At 48.3% G+C, this 16,507-nt stretch overlaps 1 protein-coding gene across 1 annotated transcript in view; it reads left to right on the plus strand.

Annotated features, from left to right (window-relative positions):
• The window catches only part of St3gal2 (ST3 beta-galactoside alpha-2,3-sialyltransferase 2), a 16,950-nt gene extending 480 nt beyond the window's left edge, over nt 1–16,470 (plus strand). The window contains exons 1-6 of the mRNA XM_036189020.1: nt 1–14; nt 3,741–3,934; nt 9,102–9,281; nt 12,622–12,667; nt 12,949–13,068; nt 13,676–16,470. The exon at nt 1–14 is cut by the window's left edge and continues 480 nt beyond it. Of these exons, the coding sequence (XP_036044913.1) occupies nt 1–14; nt 3,741–3,934; nt 9,102–9,281; nt 12,622–12,667; nt 12,949–13,068; nt 13,676–13,849 (728 nt within the window). The 3' untranslated portion in view covers nt 13,850–16,470. The remainder of the gene's footprint in view (nt 15–3,740; nt 3,935–9,101; nt 9,282–12,621; nt 12,668–12,948; nt 13,069–13,675) is intronic.
• Nucleotides 16,471–16,507: the final 37 nt, after the last annotated feature.

Consider the following 16,507-nt stretch of genomic DNA (forward strand, 5'->3'; position numbering starts at 1 on the left):
AGAGGTGGTGGATGGTAAGAACTGTGGCCCTTTGGCTTTTCTTTCCAGAGTTGGTTCATTTTGGAGCTGCCCTGACAGCCCGCTTTGGGACTGTCTATCTCGTGCCTCCCAGCATCCTGACAGAGTGGGAAGCCTGTCTGGTCTGAGCCGAAGACCCGGATCGGATCGCTAACAGGCAGAGTGAGCTTTGACCTGGAAGGAGAGAGAACTACTACGTGTGGTCCAGTGTATATCCCCTTCCCCCAAAAAATGCCGTTGGCCTAGGTAGGCAGCAAAAGTGGCAAGAGCAGTCTGAATGAGAAAGTAAGTGATGACCTGAAGGCCATGCCATAGACAGACGCCTTCCTGGGAGGTGGCGGATGGCCCCTCACAGCTGCAGCATGCTACCCAGCAAGCGGCTCATGCCACTCCCTCCTCCAACTTCTTATTTTTCCAAAATTGTTATTATTTATGGTGTGTGTGTGTGTGCGTGTGATGCATATATGTGTGATGTAGTGGTTGATGTATGGGTGCCACAGTGGACATGTGGCGATCCGAGAACAATTTGTGGGGTTTACATGGATTCCAGGGATTGAACTCGGATTGCTGGGCTGTACAGTAAGCACCCTTCCTCACTGAGTCACCTTGCCTGCCTTCCTCCAGCCTCTTATCGGACTCCAGAAGCATGGTTTTGTACGCACAGCGCTTATACATGCTTTTGACATTTTCTTTTAATTTGGTATGTTGAATGGATGTTCTGTGTGCATGTATTTCTGTGTACCACTTGTGTACCTGGTGTCCTCAGAGGCCAGAAGAGGGCTTTGGACCCTCTGGAACTGGAGTTACAGACATTTGTGAGCCACCACATGGGTGCTGGGATTTGAACCTGGGGCCTCAGGAAGAGCAGCCCGTGCTCTTAACCGCTGAGCCATCTCTCCTGTCCTTATGTGTGCTGTGCGTGTTTTATGTGTGTGTAAGCATGCATGATTATGTTTGTGGAAGCCAGAGGTTGGAAAGTGTCTGACTCAGTCACCATCTACCTTATTTTTGTTGTTGCTATTGTTCTTTTTTGAGCTAGGGTCTCACTGTGTAACCCTGGCTGTTCTGGAACTCATCTGTAGACCAGGCTAGTCTTTAACTCACAGATATCTGCCTGCCTCTGCCTTCCAAGTGCTGGGATTAAAGGTGTGCGCCTCTGCACTGGCCATTCTACTTTTTTTTTTTTTTTTTTTTTTAATAGGGTCTTGCTGAATCTGGAGCTCAAAGATTTGGCTAAGCTGGCCAGTCAGTGAGAGTCCAGACTTCTGCCTGTCCACACCCCACCAGCCTCAGGTTACAGAAGTGCATGACCCCATCTGGCTTTTACTCTGGTTTTTATTGTTTGCACAACATGGACTTTTTACTGAGTTATCTCCTTGGCCCAGAAACATGGATTTTGTTTTATTTTTGTTTTTTGAGACAGGGTTTCTCTGTGTAACAGCCCTGGCTATCCTGAAACTCACTTTGAATACCAGGCTGGCCTCGAACTCACAGAGATCCACCTGCCTCTGCCTCCCGAGTGCTGGGATTAACGGCGTGTGCCACCACTGCCCGGCCAGAAATATGCATTGTAAGACTGAATATCCTATTTGTAAATGTTGGCTCAGAGTAATTATAAACGCTTCAAGAGTCATCTTTGGTTCTTTGCAGTTGCCGGAGAAAATTGCTTTGGTCTGGGAGAGAACATTGTAAACCTTGGCTGCTAAGGGAGAGGGAGGCAGAGGAGCCCCAGAAGGGCCAGTGCCAGGTCTACTCCTGTTTTCCTAGGTCCCAAGACCTTTTTGTTTTTCATATCCTCCAACCTGCCCACGTCATTTCTGGAACATCACTTTCCAGGTTCTACAGGGCCATCTGGTTGCCTCCTGGGCCAAGAATGGAGCCTGTAGGCTGCCTGCTTTTCCTGGCATGGGGAGTCATTTCCTGATCCCTGTCCCTCCAGCCAGCATGGGAACAAGATGACTCTCCTCTCCTTTTTCAGGGATATGAGGATATAGGACCACATTTATCAAGACAGCTGTGCAGAATCTGTTCATTGGACCAGACTGTTAGATTCCTCCAAGACATAGACCCTTCTTATAGTAGAGTCCTGCCTGCCACTCACAACTACAGTCCCCCCCCCCCCCCCAGACAGGATTTCTCCGTGTAGTTTGGGCACCTGTCCTGGAACTCTGTAGACCAGGCTGGCCTCGAATTCACAGATATCCACCTGCCTCTGCCTCCTGAGTGCTGGGATTAACGGCGTGCCACCGCCTGGCTATTAGTCTTTGTTTTATGGAGAAAATAAAGGTTCAAAAAGTGCCCAGTGTCTGCCTGCCATTGTAGTCTCATGGGTGGCCTTGTAAACCAATACTCTGAGCTGGGGTGGATTCCCAGGGGACTAGACAGGCCTCTGGTCACAGGGATGGAAATCAGAGGCTGTTTTCAGTGCTACGTACTTCTCCCTGCTCCCCACCACCATCCCCTTTGGCCATAAAGTTGAGAATTCTTGTCTCAGAGCTTCTGCTCCAGAAAAGATTGGTCCCAGGAGCAGGTCCACAAACCCACGGGACTATGACTCAGTCTACAGCAATGTAGACCAGGCTCACAGAATCTGCCTGCCTCTGCCTCCCGAGGCCTGGGATCAAAGGTGTGTGCCACCACTGCCTGGCTGCTGGCTGGATTTTTTAAAACTTACTTCTCTCTCTCTCTCTCTCTCTCTCTCTCTCTCTCTCTCTCTGTATGTATGTATGTATGTATGTATGTATGTATGTATGTATGTATGGGCATGTGTGTGTTACATCTTATGTGTGGAGATCAGAATCAATTTTCTCCAACTGTGGGACCTAGGACTTGCTAGGACTTGAATATTGGTCATCAGGCCTGGCAGCAAGTACCTCCACCTCCTCAGACATCTCACTGGCCCATGGATTTCCTTTTTTTTTTTTTTTTTTTTTGGTAGGCATATGATTTTTTTGTTTGCTGTGTGCCCCACCTCCTTTGTTCCTGTGTGTCATCTGCCTGGCCCCACTGAGCTTGGAACTGTGCCAGGGTATGGTGATATACATCTATTGTCCCAGCACTTAGGAGGCTGAGGCAGGTGGATCACTGTGGTCAGAGCCAGCCAGTGTTATACAGCAAGCTCAAAACCAGCCTGGACTACATACTGAAACCTTGTCTCTAACAAAACACAATACTTAGGAGGTGGAGACGGAAGGATCAGGAGTTCAAAGCTAACCTCTGCTACATGGAGTCTCTGTTGATCATTAGGAGTTTGGGTTCCAGCTCTGGATAAGGGGCAGAGGGAACCAGTTCTCTTCCAACCACTGGGCTTTGAAGGAACTTTCGTATTTTTTTTTCTTTTTTTTAAATGAGCTCCCTGTGCTTCCCAGAAGGTTCAGAGTGGCTACAGACAAGTCCCACAGGTGACCCCCAAAAGACAGATTGGAAAAGAACCCCCAACGACATTGCTCTGCTTTATGACCCAGGCCTACAAGCCCCTCCAAAATGCCTCAAATAGCACTTTGACACCCAGCTCCCATCCCAAGTCTTTCTAGAACATTGGCAGGGTACTGGGTATTGGTCTCTCAATCGTGAGACTCATTGGGAATCAAGGCATGGCTACCATTGAGAAAGGAGGAGTCCCTCAGTGCCCGGGGAGGGAGGCAAGGAGGTCTGTGTGGCTCTGACCGCAGGGGAGGTTTGAAGCGTGAATCTCTATCCTCACAGCCATCTCCCCTGCCCAGATGCTGCAACCCCAGTTCAAGTCACACAACACCAACGAGGTGCTGGAGAAGTTGTTCCGGATCGTGCCTGGCGAGAACCCCTACCGCTTTCGGGACCCTCAACAGTGCCGGCGCTGTGCTGTGGTGGGGAACTCTGGCAACCTCCGGGGCTCTGGCTATGGGCAAGATGTGGACGGACATAACTTTATCATGAGGTGAGCCTTACAGAGCCAGGCAGGGGACGGGGAAGACAATCCGTGAAGCGTCCTTGGGGACGCTTCCGCCTGGACGTCCCTCCACCACCTGGGTCCCACGGATTAAACTCAGATCTTCAGGCTGATGACAAGTTCTTTTACCCCCCGCCGCCATCTTGCCAGTCTGCTTTGCCCTTTTCTGACAGGCTACAAAGTGCAAGTGCCCAGTGTGCTCGGGGACACCAGCACCCAGAGGGCTCAGTGCATAGGCTTGGTCTCGCCCTAGTGTTTCAAGGTTGGGTGTGTCGAAAGTGTTCAAAATATAAATTTTGGGGGCTGGAGAGGTGGCTCAGCATAAGAGCACTTGCTGTCCTTGCAGAGGACCAGAATCTGGTTCCCAGCACCTATGGAACATCTCGAAGTCATTTGTGACTCTAGTTTCATGGAACCTAATACTCCATGGGCATGGCACATAATTGTTACATATACGTACATGTAGGCAAAATCACTTATAAAATAAAAATAAATATTTTTTGAAACCCACAAGATGTACATTTGGGAGGCTAGAGACGTAGCTCAGTTGCCTGGCATGCACAAAACCCCGGGATTCATCCTGAACGCTGCACAAACCAGGCTCTGTGGTATAGCCCTACCTCTCCTTTTGGTGTTCGAAGAACCTTAGTAAAGTTGCTAGGACTAGAGAGACAGCTCAGCAGTTAGGAATACATACCGCTCTCGCAGAGGACCCAAGTTCAGTTCCTGGTACCGGTGTCACATGATATGCCTGCTAGTGACTCAGTACCAGGGCATCTAGCACCTCTGGCTTCCATGGGCACCTATACTCACACACACACCTACACCCAAATAAAATTTAAAATAATAACAAATAACAAATATTTTTTAAAGAACTGTTGCTGGCAGGAGGTATTTCTACTGTCCTTGCAGTACACTAAATCAACCTTTCTCTAAAAGAGGGTGAGGTGGGCACATGTTTATGAGTCTCAGCTTTCTGGGGGCTGACACTGAAGAGCCCAAGTTCAAGGCCTGACTGGGCTGCCATAGAAAATTCCTGTCTTAAAAAACACGTCTCATAGCTAGGCACAGTAGCCCACACCTTTAATCTAAACACTTGCTTGGAAGGCAGAAACAGGTGGATCTCTGAGTTTGAAACAGCCTTGGCTACATAGTGAGACCCTGTCTCAGAAAAACCCCAAAGCTCCATGCTGGGGACATTGATAGTTGGTAGAGTGCTTGCCTGGGATATACAAGGCTCTGGGTTTGAGACGCAGCACTGTGTAAGCTAGGTATAGCGGCACCCTGTGTAGAGGTAGAAGGATAAAGAAATTCGTGTTCATCTTTGGATACCTAGTAAGTTCAAAGCCAAACTGGGATACATGAGCCCTTCCCTGTCTCTGACTCAAAAATAAAAGTAAAAGCCAGGCATTGGTGGCGTATGCCTTTAATCCCAGCACTCTGGAGGCAGAACCAGGCAGATCTCTGTGAGTTCGAGGCCAGCCTGGTCTACAGAGTGAGTTCCAGGACAGGCACCAAAACTACACAGAGAAACCCTGTCTCGAAAAACCAAAATAAAATTTAAAAAATGTAAGTAGGGTTAGGGAGATGGTTCCGGCTGGAAGGTGCTTGTTATACAAGCATGAGCACCAGAGTTAAGGTATAATTGCACCCATGTCAAAGCTGGGTATTGCAGCGTGCACCTGTACCCCAATACTGGTGGGATTGGGATTGGTAGACCCTGGGGGCTTGCTGGTCAGTCAGTCTAGCCAAAATGATAAGTTCAAGTTTCAAGGAGAAACCCTGTCTAAAAAAATGAGGTGAGAGGGGCTGGAGAGATGGCTCAGTGGTTAAGAACACTGGCTGCTCTTCCAAAGGTTCTGAGTTCAATTCCCAGCAGCCACATGGTGGCTCACAACCATCTGTAATGAGATCTGGTGCCCTCTTCTGGCCTACAGGCATACATGCAGACAGAACATTGTATACATAATAAATAAATAAATAAATAAATCTTTTAAAACATGAGGTGAGGACTGGGGAGATAGCTCAGTAGATAAAGGCACTTGTTGGCCAACCCTGACAACCTGAGTTTGGATTCTCAGAGCCCATAAGAAGAGCCAGATGCTGTCGCATAGGCTTCTCTAATCCCCGTGCTCCCCTGAAGGGAGCTGAGGAGCAGAGACTGGAACACCCCTTGTCCCAGCCAGAACAGTGGCCAGGAGACCCTGTCTCAAGGAGGAAAGGTGAGGACTGACACCCAGACTGTGTTCTCTGACCTCCACGTGTATCGTGGCATGTGGCACCCACACCCACACACAAACAAGCACACACAGCTAAATCAAGCAGAAAGCAAGAGAGGAAGACTTACTTCTAGCCTCTCCTCTAGTCAACTCTGAGCCCTACACACACAGGTGAGTGCGCGCACACATGAATGAATGAAGAAAGAAAAGACTGAGACGCCAGGTTTCTACTAAACATCTCCTAGGATGAGCATTGCAGAAAGACCAGATTTCCCAGGAGGCAGAAGGCCTTTGTCTTAGACACTGTTGCTGTCTCCATAGCAACACCAACACAGCAATATGTCTCTGAGGATTTCCATGTATATATATATATATATTTTTTTTTGCAAGTTCTTCCTCATGATGAGAAATGGTGATGGATAGGGAGATAGGAGAATACTGAGTTCCACCCAGAACTCCACTTGGATTATCTTCATCTTCTATTGCTGGTACTTTAAAGGGAGGGAAGCTAGAAGCTGGTGAAAGAACTCTCTCTGCTGAGGCTTCCACTGCTTCCCTTCAGCCCTGGGGTACTTGAAAAGCGCAAAGCAGCTCTCAGCTGCTCTGGGCAACTCTATCCTTAGGTTCCTGGGTGATGATTGGGAAGCCCCAGGGGTCAAAGTCTGCAGATCTGAAAGCTGTGGCTACTTATGACATGGGTGTCCTAGCTGCAGACACATCCACAGATTCTCCTTCACATGAGGCAAGGTCAAGATGTGGTGTTTGGAGTGGGGGCCCTGGAACTTCCTTGTGGAAAGGGTGACCCAGACGGTAGTTGACTGTCTGGGGTCTATATAATGAGCCAGACAGCAGCAGAGGCGGCTGCTTGTAGACCTCTCTTGACTTGGAACCAACAAGGGAGGCCTTCCATCGCAGAATCAGGGAGAGCATTGCAGTGAAGTAGAGCTCTAGCTTCCTCTCTGTCCCCGATCCTCCAGCTGTCTCCGCCTGTAAATTCTCTAATCTTAGTTGATGACTGGAATGGGGGTCTCATCTTGCTGATACATCACTAGTCAGCAGATACGCCCAGTTCCTAGCCTTGCCTGGTGATAGAAGGCATGTTGTAAGTGTAAGGGAAAGCGATGAGAGAGCCGTTACTGTGTCACAGCTCTAAGTAAAGTTGAATCCACCCTCCCCACCATTTCTTGGCTGCTGAAGGCAGCGAGGAACAGATAGGTTTCTGGAATGCGTGGTTCCATGTCCCAGAGATCCATGTCATCCTCTGGCCCCTTTCCAGGGCATGACTTGTCTAGAATGAATCAGCCTCCAGCAGAGTGCCACGTTTCTTCCCGTTCGTGTGGAGGCTATGAAACATCATCTTGGATGTTATTTTGCAGCTTCATCCCCAGTCCCTTGCTGTCTGGGGCCCGGTGTGGCTGCAGGACACGTGAAGGAAGCGCAGGGCTGAGGAGTAGACGGTCTCACTACTACGTCTGAGAGAGCCTTCTTGAGACCTCTGGCTCCTGTACAGTGGAGAAAGCAGGCAGTGGGCCTTTAGAAGCCAGCCTGGGGCAGCTGTAGGCCCCCATCACACAAAATAATGTTTCACTGTGATGCTTTCATATGTGTATGCAATTTATTTTGATCATAGTCAGCTGCCGTTGATTTCTCTTGCTCCCCCCGCCCTCCAGCGCTCTGCGGCCTCTCCTGAGTAATCCTCTTTTTTCCCTCAGATGAGATAATCACAACCTTTTGATCTTCAGAGCTTTGGTGTTTTAGTCTCTGGTGAGATGAAGTTTGCTCCTTAGGTCCTCACAAGGGTCAGTCTGGATCCCAGCACCAGCCCGGCCCAGCATCCATGTCCTCCTTGCCTTTTCCACCATCCACAGGCAACTGGGTTTCTTCCCTACCTTCTCTGGCAGCTCTGCTGCTGGGAGAGAAGCAGGAGGCGAACAGCAGAGGTGCCCTGTGGCAAAGGAAGTCCACACCCAGCTCATAGTGTCAGCCACTCTGACTGAGGACATTTGTACTGGGTTCGCAGAGCTGGCATGAAGGCTAGGGAGGCACCTGGAGCCTGTTCCAACCCCCTGGGTCCCCGTGCCATACTGAAGGAGCAGAGTGCATGGCCACCCTCCTGTGGTAGTAATGATGCTGCAAAGTGCTCCATCCTCAGGAGACAGAAATGTCCACAGAAACAGTCAGCAGAAAACGAAGACCAGCAAGCTCATGCTTAGAGCTATTTCAACTGTGGTGTAAGATGTTCACCAACATGGGAGCCTTACCCAGACCTAGTGGTATACATCTGCAATCCCAGCACTTGGAGGGTAGACGCTGGAGGGTCAGGAGTTAAAGGCCAAGTTAAGTCCATAGCAAATTTAAGGCCAGCCTGGGCTGTATGAGATCTTGTCTCAAAAAAGAACAAAGGGGTTGAGGATTTAGCTCAGTGGTAGAGCGCTTGCCTAGCAAGTGCAAGGCCCTGGGTTCGATCCTCAGCTAAACAAACAAACAAACAAACAAACAAAAAAAAAAAAACAACAAAGGACTCAGGGTCCTTTCCACCACTTGGATGTTTCGAAGAATAGTGTTGGGTTTGTTACCAGCATGTAAAATTTACTCCTGATACATAAATGGTATTCAGTTGATGAATGGATAAAATGGACCCACCAGTCCTTTGAGTAATGGAATGGTCTTATCTTTACTTAAGCAGCCATTGCCTAGTCAAAGTGTACACCATTTTATACATTTATTTTGAGACGGTATCACTCTGTAGCCCAGGATGTCCTCAAAGGTATGGCAATCCTCCTGCCTCAGCTTCTTAAATGCTGAGACTATAGGCATGAGCCATCATGTCCAGCTTCTATTTCCATTTTTGGTGAGTGCCACATTATCCTCCAAAACACATGTACCACTTTCCATGGTAGTTCCTTTTCATATTACCCTCTTTTTTTTTTCTTCAGGATGAATCAGGCACCAACTGTGGGCTTTGAGAAGGATGTTGGCAGCCGAACAACCCACCATTTCATGTACCCCGAGAGTGCCAAGAACCTGCCTGCCAATGTCAGCTTCGTGTTGGTACCCTTCAAGGCCCTGGACCTCATGTGGATTGCCAGTGCCCTCTCTACAGGACAGATCCGATTGTGAGCCTCTTTGCTGGCTGAGTAGAATATGGGTGACATAGGTTACATTAGTGAGAAGGGAGGGCTCAAAATGGGAATTAGCTGAGGGCACAGCTTGTTCTGAAACCCCCAGTTTGCATCGGTCTCTCCAGGAGGCAGCTCTGTTCTGTGGAGCTCTGTTCTGTGCAGCTCTTTTCTCTGGTAACTCTGGGATTGTAATTCCATCACAGCTGGGAACTCTGGGCAATCCATGTTACTGAGGTGTCTGTTATTGTTGTTCTTACAATTTTATTTGTTTTAATTTTTGAGACAAGGTCTTGATAAGTCACTAAAAAACAAAAAACAAACAAACAAAAAAAAAAGACTAAAAAAAAAAACTGGCCTTAACCTTGCCCTGCAGCTGAAGCAGGCCTTGAGTTTGTGATCTTCCTGCCTCAGCTTCTCTAGTAGTTAGGGTTACTGGTCTTTGTCACACTTCTGGCTTAACAAAGGTTTGGTGGGGTTTGTTGTTTGTTTTGTTTAATTTTTAAAATATGTATGTATTTATTTTATGTGTATGTGACTGAGTGTATGTATGTGCACCACATGTATGCAGGAGCCCAAGGAGTTTGAAAGGGTGTCCTGGAACTGGAGTTCCAGGGTGTGGGTGCTAGGAACTAAACTTGGTTCCTCTGCAAGTTTCAACTGAGTCAGCTCTCCAGCCCCATGCTTTTTCTGGCTTATTTGTGTGTGTTTCTTGAGACAGGGTTTCATGTAGCCAAGGTTGGCTTTGAACTACTTTTCCTGCCTCCACCTCTACAGTTCTTGGATACAGGGATATGCCGCTTACACCTACCTACCAATTCTTAAAGAAGAAACAAAAAATTAGATGTATTTATTTTAGAAGTATGAACGTTTGTTTGCCTGCACGTATATATGTGGTCACCACGTGTGTGCCTGGGACCTTGAGTAGGTCAGAAGTGGTGTGAACATGATGCCTGAGTTCAGTCCCCAAGACCCACATGTAGAAGTTGAGAACCCATTCTCTCTGACGTGTATGCTGCGGTGCTTGTGTACTTCCCTCACACAAATAAATAAATGTAACAAAAAATGTCAAAAGAAGTGTACTAGCCAATAACATTTTGACGAATTCAGATACTGTAAACATGACAATTAATTTTAGAATGTCTTTATGTTCTAAAGGTCTTTGATCTAGTGACATCCCAATAACCCAACCATCTTATCCTAACCCTAAATAACCACTTGCTCTGCCTCACCTTGTACTTTTTTTTTTTTAAACAGATCTTGCCCCAAGTTTATTGTAAAAACAGAATCGAGTCCTGATCATAGAGTCCTGCATATAGTATGTAGGTGTGTCACACCAGTCCATCTGTCTTCACATTGGCAGATAGAAACCTTTTCTATGGGGCCTTCACAGGGGCCTGGGCACCTTTGGGAGCCTGAGCTGGAGCTGTGGCCTCTGCCTTGGTTTGAACCTTGGGCTTTGGTTGGCAGAGCCTACGACCCTTGGCCACGTAGCTTCTAATCCGCTTCCCAAGCTCAGGATGAGCGATGAAAGCAAGGTGGCTAAGCTTGCGGTTGGGGTCCTGCGGCTTCTTGGGCTTAACCACCTCGGGCTTCACAGGGCCTTGATGGCCTCTGCACATGCACCCACTGCCTTCGAATTGTCAGCCTGCACCTTCTTCAGGCCTTTCTTGTGCTTCTTGGCAAAGCGCATGTTCCTCAGGAACTTGGGGTCGACCCCCTTAAGAGATCTGTATCTTTGTGACCGGGGTTTCTTTTTTTTCTTTTTCTTTTTTTTTGAGACAGGGTTTCTCTGTGTAGTTTTGGTGCCTATCCTGGATCTTGCTCTGTAGAGTTCAAGACCAGCCTGGTCTACAGAGTGAGTTCCAGGACAACCAGGGCTGTTACATAGAGAAACCCTGTCTCAAAAAACAACAACAACAACAAAAAAAAACAAAACAAAAAAACCAAAAAAAAAAAATAATAAATAACCTCACCTGCTGCTTTTGCAGAGGAGCCAGGTTCAGTTCCCAGCACCCATATTGTTGCTCACAACCACCCATAACTTCAGTTCCAGGGGACCCAAAACCCTCTTCTGTCCTCCAAAGATGCCAGGCATACATGTGGTGTATATACATACATGGAGACATACACATTAAAAATAAAACTAAATCTTTTTTTCAAATAGTAAGAAGGCTGAGAGTAGAATTCTGAGACAGTATTTCTCTATGTAACAGCCCTCTCTAAAAACAAACAAACAAACAAAAGAAGAGAGAGAGAGAGAGAGAGAGAGAGAGAGAGAGAGAGAGAGAGAGAGAGAAGAAAAACTTAGAGTCTTTCACTTCACTCCGGGATGTCCATTGTTTCATCTGGGGGGAAAGGAGGGCTGTAGTGCTGAAGTGCCTGGGTACTCAGTGGAGGCATCAGTCCCAGGAGCCAAGGCCAGCCAAGCAGGAAACTGGGTTTGGCCCAAGCCTGAGGACAGCAGAGAAAGTCACTCTAGACAGAGGTCACTTGCATAAACATGGTGTGCTAGGTAGGGTGACTACTGCTGTGATAAAACACCTTGACCAAAGCAACTTGAGGAAGAAAGGGTTTGTTTGACTTCCACTTCCACGTTACTGTTCATCACTGAAGGAAGGCAGAGCGGGAACCTGGAGGCAGGAACTGAAGCAAAGACTGGAAAAATGCTGCTCACTGACTTGCTCCTTATGGCTTGCTCAGCCTGCTTTCTTTCTTCCTGCATTTGTTTGTTTTTTGAAACAGAGTTTCTCTGTGTAACTGCCCTGGCTGTCCTGGAAGTCGCTCTGTAGGCCAGGCTGGCCTACTCACAGAGATCTGCCTGCCCCCACCTCCCAAGTGCTGGGATTTCTTATAGAACGCAGGACCACCAGCCCAGGGGTGGCATCACCTACAATGGGCTGAGCCCTCTTACACCAATCACTAATTGAGAAAATACCCTATAGCCCAATCTTACACAGACATCTTCTCAATTTAGATTCCTCCTCAATTTAGATGCCTCTAGCTTGTGTCAGCTGAAATAAAAATGAGCCAGGACACATGGTGAATTTGAGATGATTAGCTAATCCAAGGGTAGAGTTCCCCAGCAAGCAGCTTAGGGGAGAAAGATTGTGATTGGAGATCCCTAGGCTTGACTAGACGATCCCAATTTTATCCTGAAGGCTTTTTTGACTGAAGGTCATTTCTGATGAAGCTCCTGCAGTGATGAACATGCAATGGGAAGAGGTCAGTCTAGAAATTAATTGTGAGGCTGTCACCATTGTGTCTTAAGAAGCAGAGGAGGTGTTGCTGGGTCCTGGAGAGCCATCTGAAAGGGTTTTGTTTTGTCGTCCTGCAGCACCTACGCTCCAGTGAAATCCTTCCTTCGGGTGGACAAAGAAAAGGTAAGTTCCCTACCTCTTCCTCTTTTGACCCCCACCCCCACCACCATGGGATGATGCTGGCTCACTCAAGGTGTGCCTAGTCCTCTGGCTCAGCACTGGCATAGTGCCCTTCCAAGACCATCCAAATCTGCATCTGCTGGCATGCCTGACTCCAGTGCTGACCGCAGGAACCTAGGAAAACCCATGTATAGCACTACTGAGGGACTGCAAGAATCCGCTCGGAGCCTGACCTGCGTCTCTAGGCCTCCAAACCCTTCATGTGCCTCTTATTTTCCTCCCAGGTCCAGATTTACAATCCAGCCTTCTTCAAGTACATCCATGACCGGTGGACAGAGCATCATGGACGATACCCTTCCACGGGGATGCTGGTGCTCTTGTTTGCGCTACACGTGTGTGATGAGGTAGGTGGTTAGTGCCAGCCTAAAGAAGGAGCAGAACTGAAAACAGGGACACAGCCCTCTTCCCATCTTAGCAGTGGCCCTGGGGACGTGGATTAGGATTTCTCATATCTGTACTATAAACAGTATATTTGCAGTTCCCGATCTTTTATTACCTTTTTGACTTTAATAAAATTACTTAGCTGGGCGTGGTGGCACTCCCCTTTAATCCCAGCACTTGGAAGCAGAGGCAGTCAGATCTTGTGAGTTTGAGGCCAGCCTGGCCTACAGAGTGAATTCCAGGACAGCCAGGACAACACAGAGAAACCCTGTCTCGAAAAGCCTAAATAAATAATAAAATGAAATTACTTCATTAAAAAGTTAAATTTATAGCTGGGTAATGGTTGGCACCTGTAATCCCAGCTGTGAAGACGCTGAGGTGGGAGCCGTTTGAGCTCAGCCTGGGCTACATAGGAGGACGCTGTTGTAGGAAAGCAAAAAATGAATGAGAAAGAAGAGGCAGCGGTCCCCTCTGAGTCAATGTCCTTAGGCCTGGCTTGGGTGTCCCCCCACCCACGTACCCCCGCCACGGTCCCCGACTCCCAGTGACCCCTGTGCCACCCTCCCACAGGTGAACGTGTATGGGTTCGGGGCTGACAGCCGAGGCAACTGGCACCACTATTGGGAGAACAACCGGTATGCGGGCGAGTTCCGGAAGACGGGCGTGCACGACGCCGACTTCGAAGCCCACATCATTGACATGCTGGCCAAGGCCAGTAAGATCGAGGTCTACCGAGGGAACTGAGCTGCCCACTGCGACATCAGGACCTGTCAAACCTCGGTCCGGCGAGCACAGGCTGCCGCCCACCAATCAGACTCTGCACCATCCCAGCAACCAATCAGCGTTGCCGTTGGGCGGAGCTTCTCTTTCTCAGCCAATCATGCGACTCAAGGAGAACTTCCGGCGCCGCCGTCTCCACCAATCATGGCCTTGGGAGGCGGCGGGGCCTCGACCCCCCTCCCCCTCCTCTGCTTTCTTTTCCACCTTTTACGAGGCCAGTGCTGGGCCTGGGCAGGAGTGCCTTGGACTGCTCATTTCCAGCTTAGGCCCGGATGGGAGAGTGCAGCCCGCCAAAGAAATATGGTCGCGGTGAGACCCTCTCCAGGGCACTCCGTGGCTCACCAGGTAGTAGGGGATTAGATTCACTCCCAGCAGGGTGGACCTCCCTAGGGCTTCACTCCTTAACTAGTGTCAGCAAGGGGTAGGAAGCTCCATCGGGTCACATGCAAGGTGCTTCTCTCACGTGTGCCCTCACTTCTACTGTCCTGTGTCCCCCCCCCCACTCTTCCTCCTTCTCAGCGTCTGACCTTTGGCCCTGGGCTTTCTTTCCAGCTCACCTGTTGATCTGGAGACAAAATGACCCTGCTGCTCACACGCTCACACACATACACAACAGCCCTTATGTCTTTAGTCCTAAGGCGAGAGCAGCGCAGTGGACATCAGGCTGGAGAGGAGAGCCCAGCTGCCTGTGCATGTACCTTTTTCTTTCATTGTTACCCCAAAGAGGAGCAGGCAGCCTCTTGCTTGGGGGTAGGAATTGCTTTGGGCTCATACTTTAGTTACCCTGAAGCTGCCCAACCAAGATTGCTTGACAATTCTTTGCAGGCCTTGCAGATGGCCTGGAGCTTTGCTGGGGAGGAGCGGATTGGTGGCTGCCATGCATGCCTCCTCCTGTCCGCCCTTTAACCTGCTTACTCGCCTGATCTAACCCACTTTCCTGCTCCTAAAGGGCTGGTGAGTAGAGAGAGTCAGGGGATACAACTGGAAGCTACTTGCGTGACTCGACCCCAAGTCAAGGTGGAGATTCAGTGGGCTTCAGGGAATGTCTCAGGCCATAGAAAGTACTCCCCCTTCCCTGCAGTGTCCACATAAATATTTTCCATTCTTCATAAGTTGACATTACCAAGCAGCCTCCTAGTTGGGGGACGGTCACCCACAAGGGATGGTATTAGAGGGTGGGGATGAGTCAGCAGTACCCCTAAAAATTGAGAACTTTTCTTGAATCTGTTCCTTCCTAGTTCCAAAAGCAGGGGTGGAGAAAAGGGGCTACACTGAGTGGGGCTACGGGAGAACCTCAGGGCTCTAACCATCTCGCAGAGTCGAGGCACTAGCCATTCTGTTCTTGCCTGTCTCATCTCTGCTCTCTCAAGAAGCTGCTGTGATGAGAAGCTGAAAAACAATGCAATCATGCCAAACAGTATTGAGAAGAATAATTTATTTTCTCCCTTTCCTCCCTTTCTTTTGTTCAAACCATTAATCCCCATCTGGAAGAGGTAGGTCCCAGCACCCAGATCCTTTCTTCTATAGTTATTTAAACATTTAAATTTTTCCTTCCATTTCTTTTTCTGAATTAAAAAGAACAAACCCCATGGAGTCACTCATCTGTTCGGAGCTGTACTGTCTTAGGTGTATCTTAGGAGGCACTATACTGGTAAGGATATTTGGGAGAAGAAAGCAATTCTGATACTCTCTTACACATTAACCTAGTTCATGGGCTCTGCTCTCAGAAGTCTCCCAAAGGACTATGAGTATTACGTTTTAAAAATCAACTTATTGCACCAGGTGTGGCAGCAGGTGCTTTTAATCCCAGCAGTTGGGAGGCTGAGGCAGGAAAATAAGTTAAAGGGCTAAGCTCAGATACGTGGCAAGTTTAAGGTCAGCCTGGGCTACCTGAGAACCTTTCTCAAAAGAAGAAAAAACAAACAAACAAACCAGCACAGATCAATTCACTGTCCCCTCTTCAATTCCTCTAAAAGAGTGAAAGACTTGGGAAGAATTCCTGACTCCCCTGAAATGGCCTTTCGTAAATGCAGAGCCTCTACTAGAGGGTCATGTTGGTTCATCTCAGTAGCCATAAAGCTGTCCTTTCCCCATGGAGCGGGTTCCTTTCCGGAGCTCTCCTGTCTGGCATTTTCTGCTGACTCCAATCACACTACACGGACCCACATCTATCTGCCAGTGCTAACCAGGTGTTGTACAGGAGGAGAGTTCTCTGGGAGAACTGCTGGGCATATAGTGCCTCCTTCAGCTCTGCAATCACTAAGATAAATAATGCTTAAGAATAAATGCTTTGATTTCAGTAGGGTAACTGGAAAACTGGGAAAATATGTTGGGTCCGTACCTTAAATTACTCACTAAAACAGGAGTCAAAATCCATCTCAGAACTAAGTTAAAAAATCCCAACAGGCTGGGGTTGGAGAGATGGCTCAGTGATTAAATCCCAACAGGAAGTAGGTTTTTAATATACCGTTACATCTTAGATATCTAACAGTTTTGTAGTTGGATTTTTTTCAAGCTTTCTGGTTTCCTTTATTGAAATGTAAGGCTTTTTAAAAAAATTCCAGGGGGTTGGGGATTTAGCTCAGTGGTAGAGTGCTTGCCTAGCAAGTGTAAGGCCCTGGG

This window comes from Onychomys torridus, chromosome 5 (assembly GCF_903995425.1).
Source record: "Onychomys torridus chromosome 5, mOncTor1.1, whole genome shotgun sequence".
In the NCBI taxonomy this organism is placed as follows: Eukaryota; Metazoa; Chordata; class Mammalia; order Rodentia; family Cricetidae; genus Onychomys; species Onychomys torridus.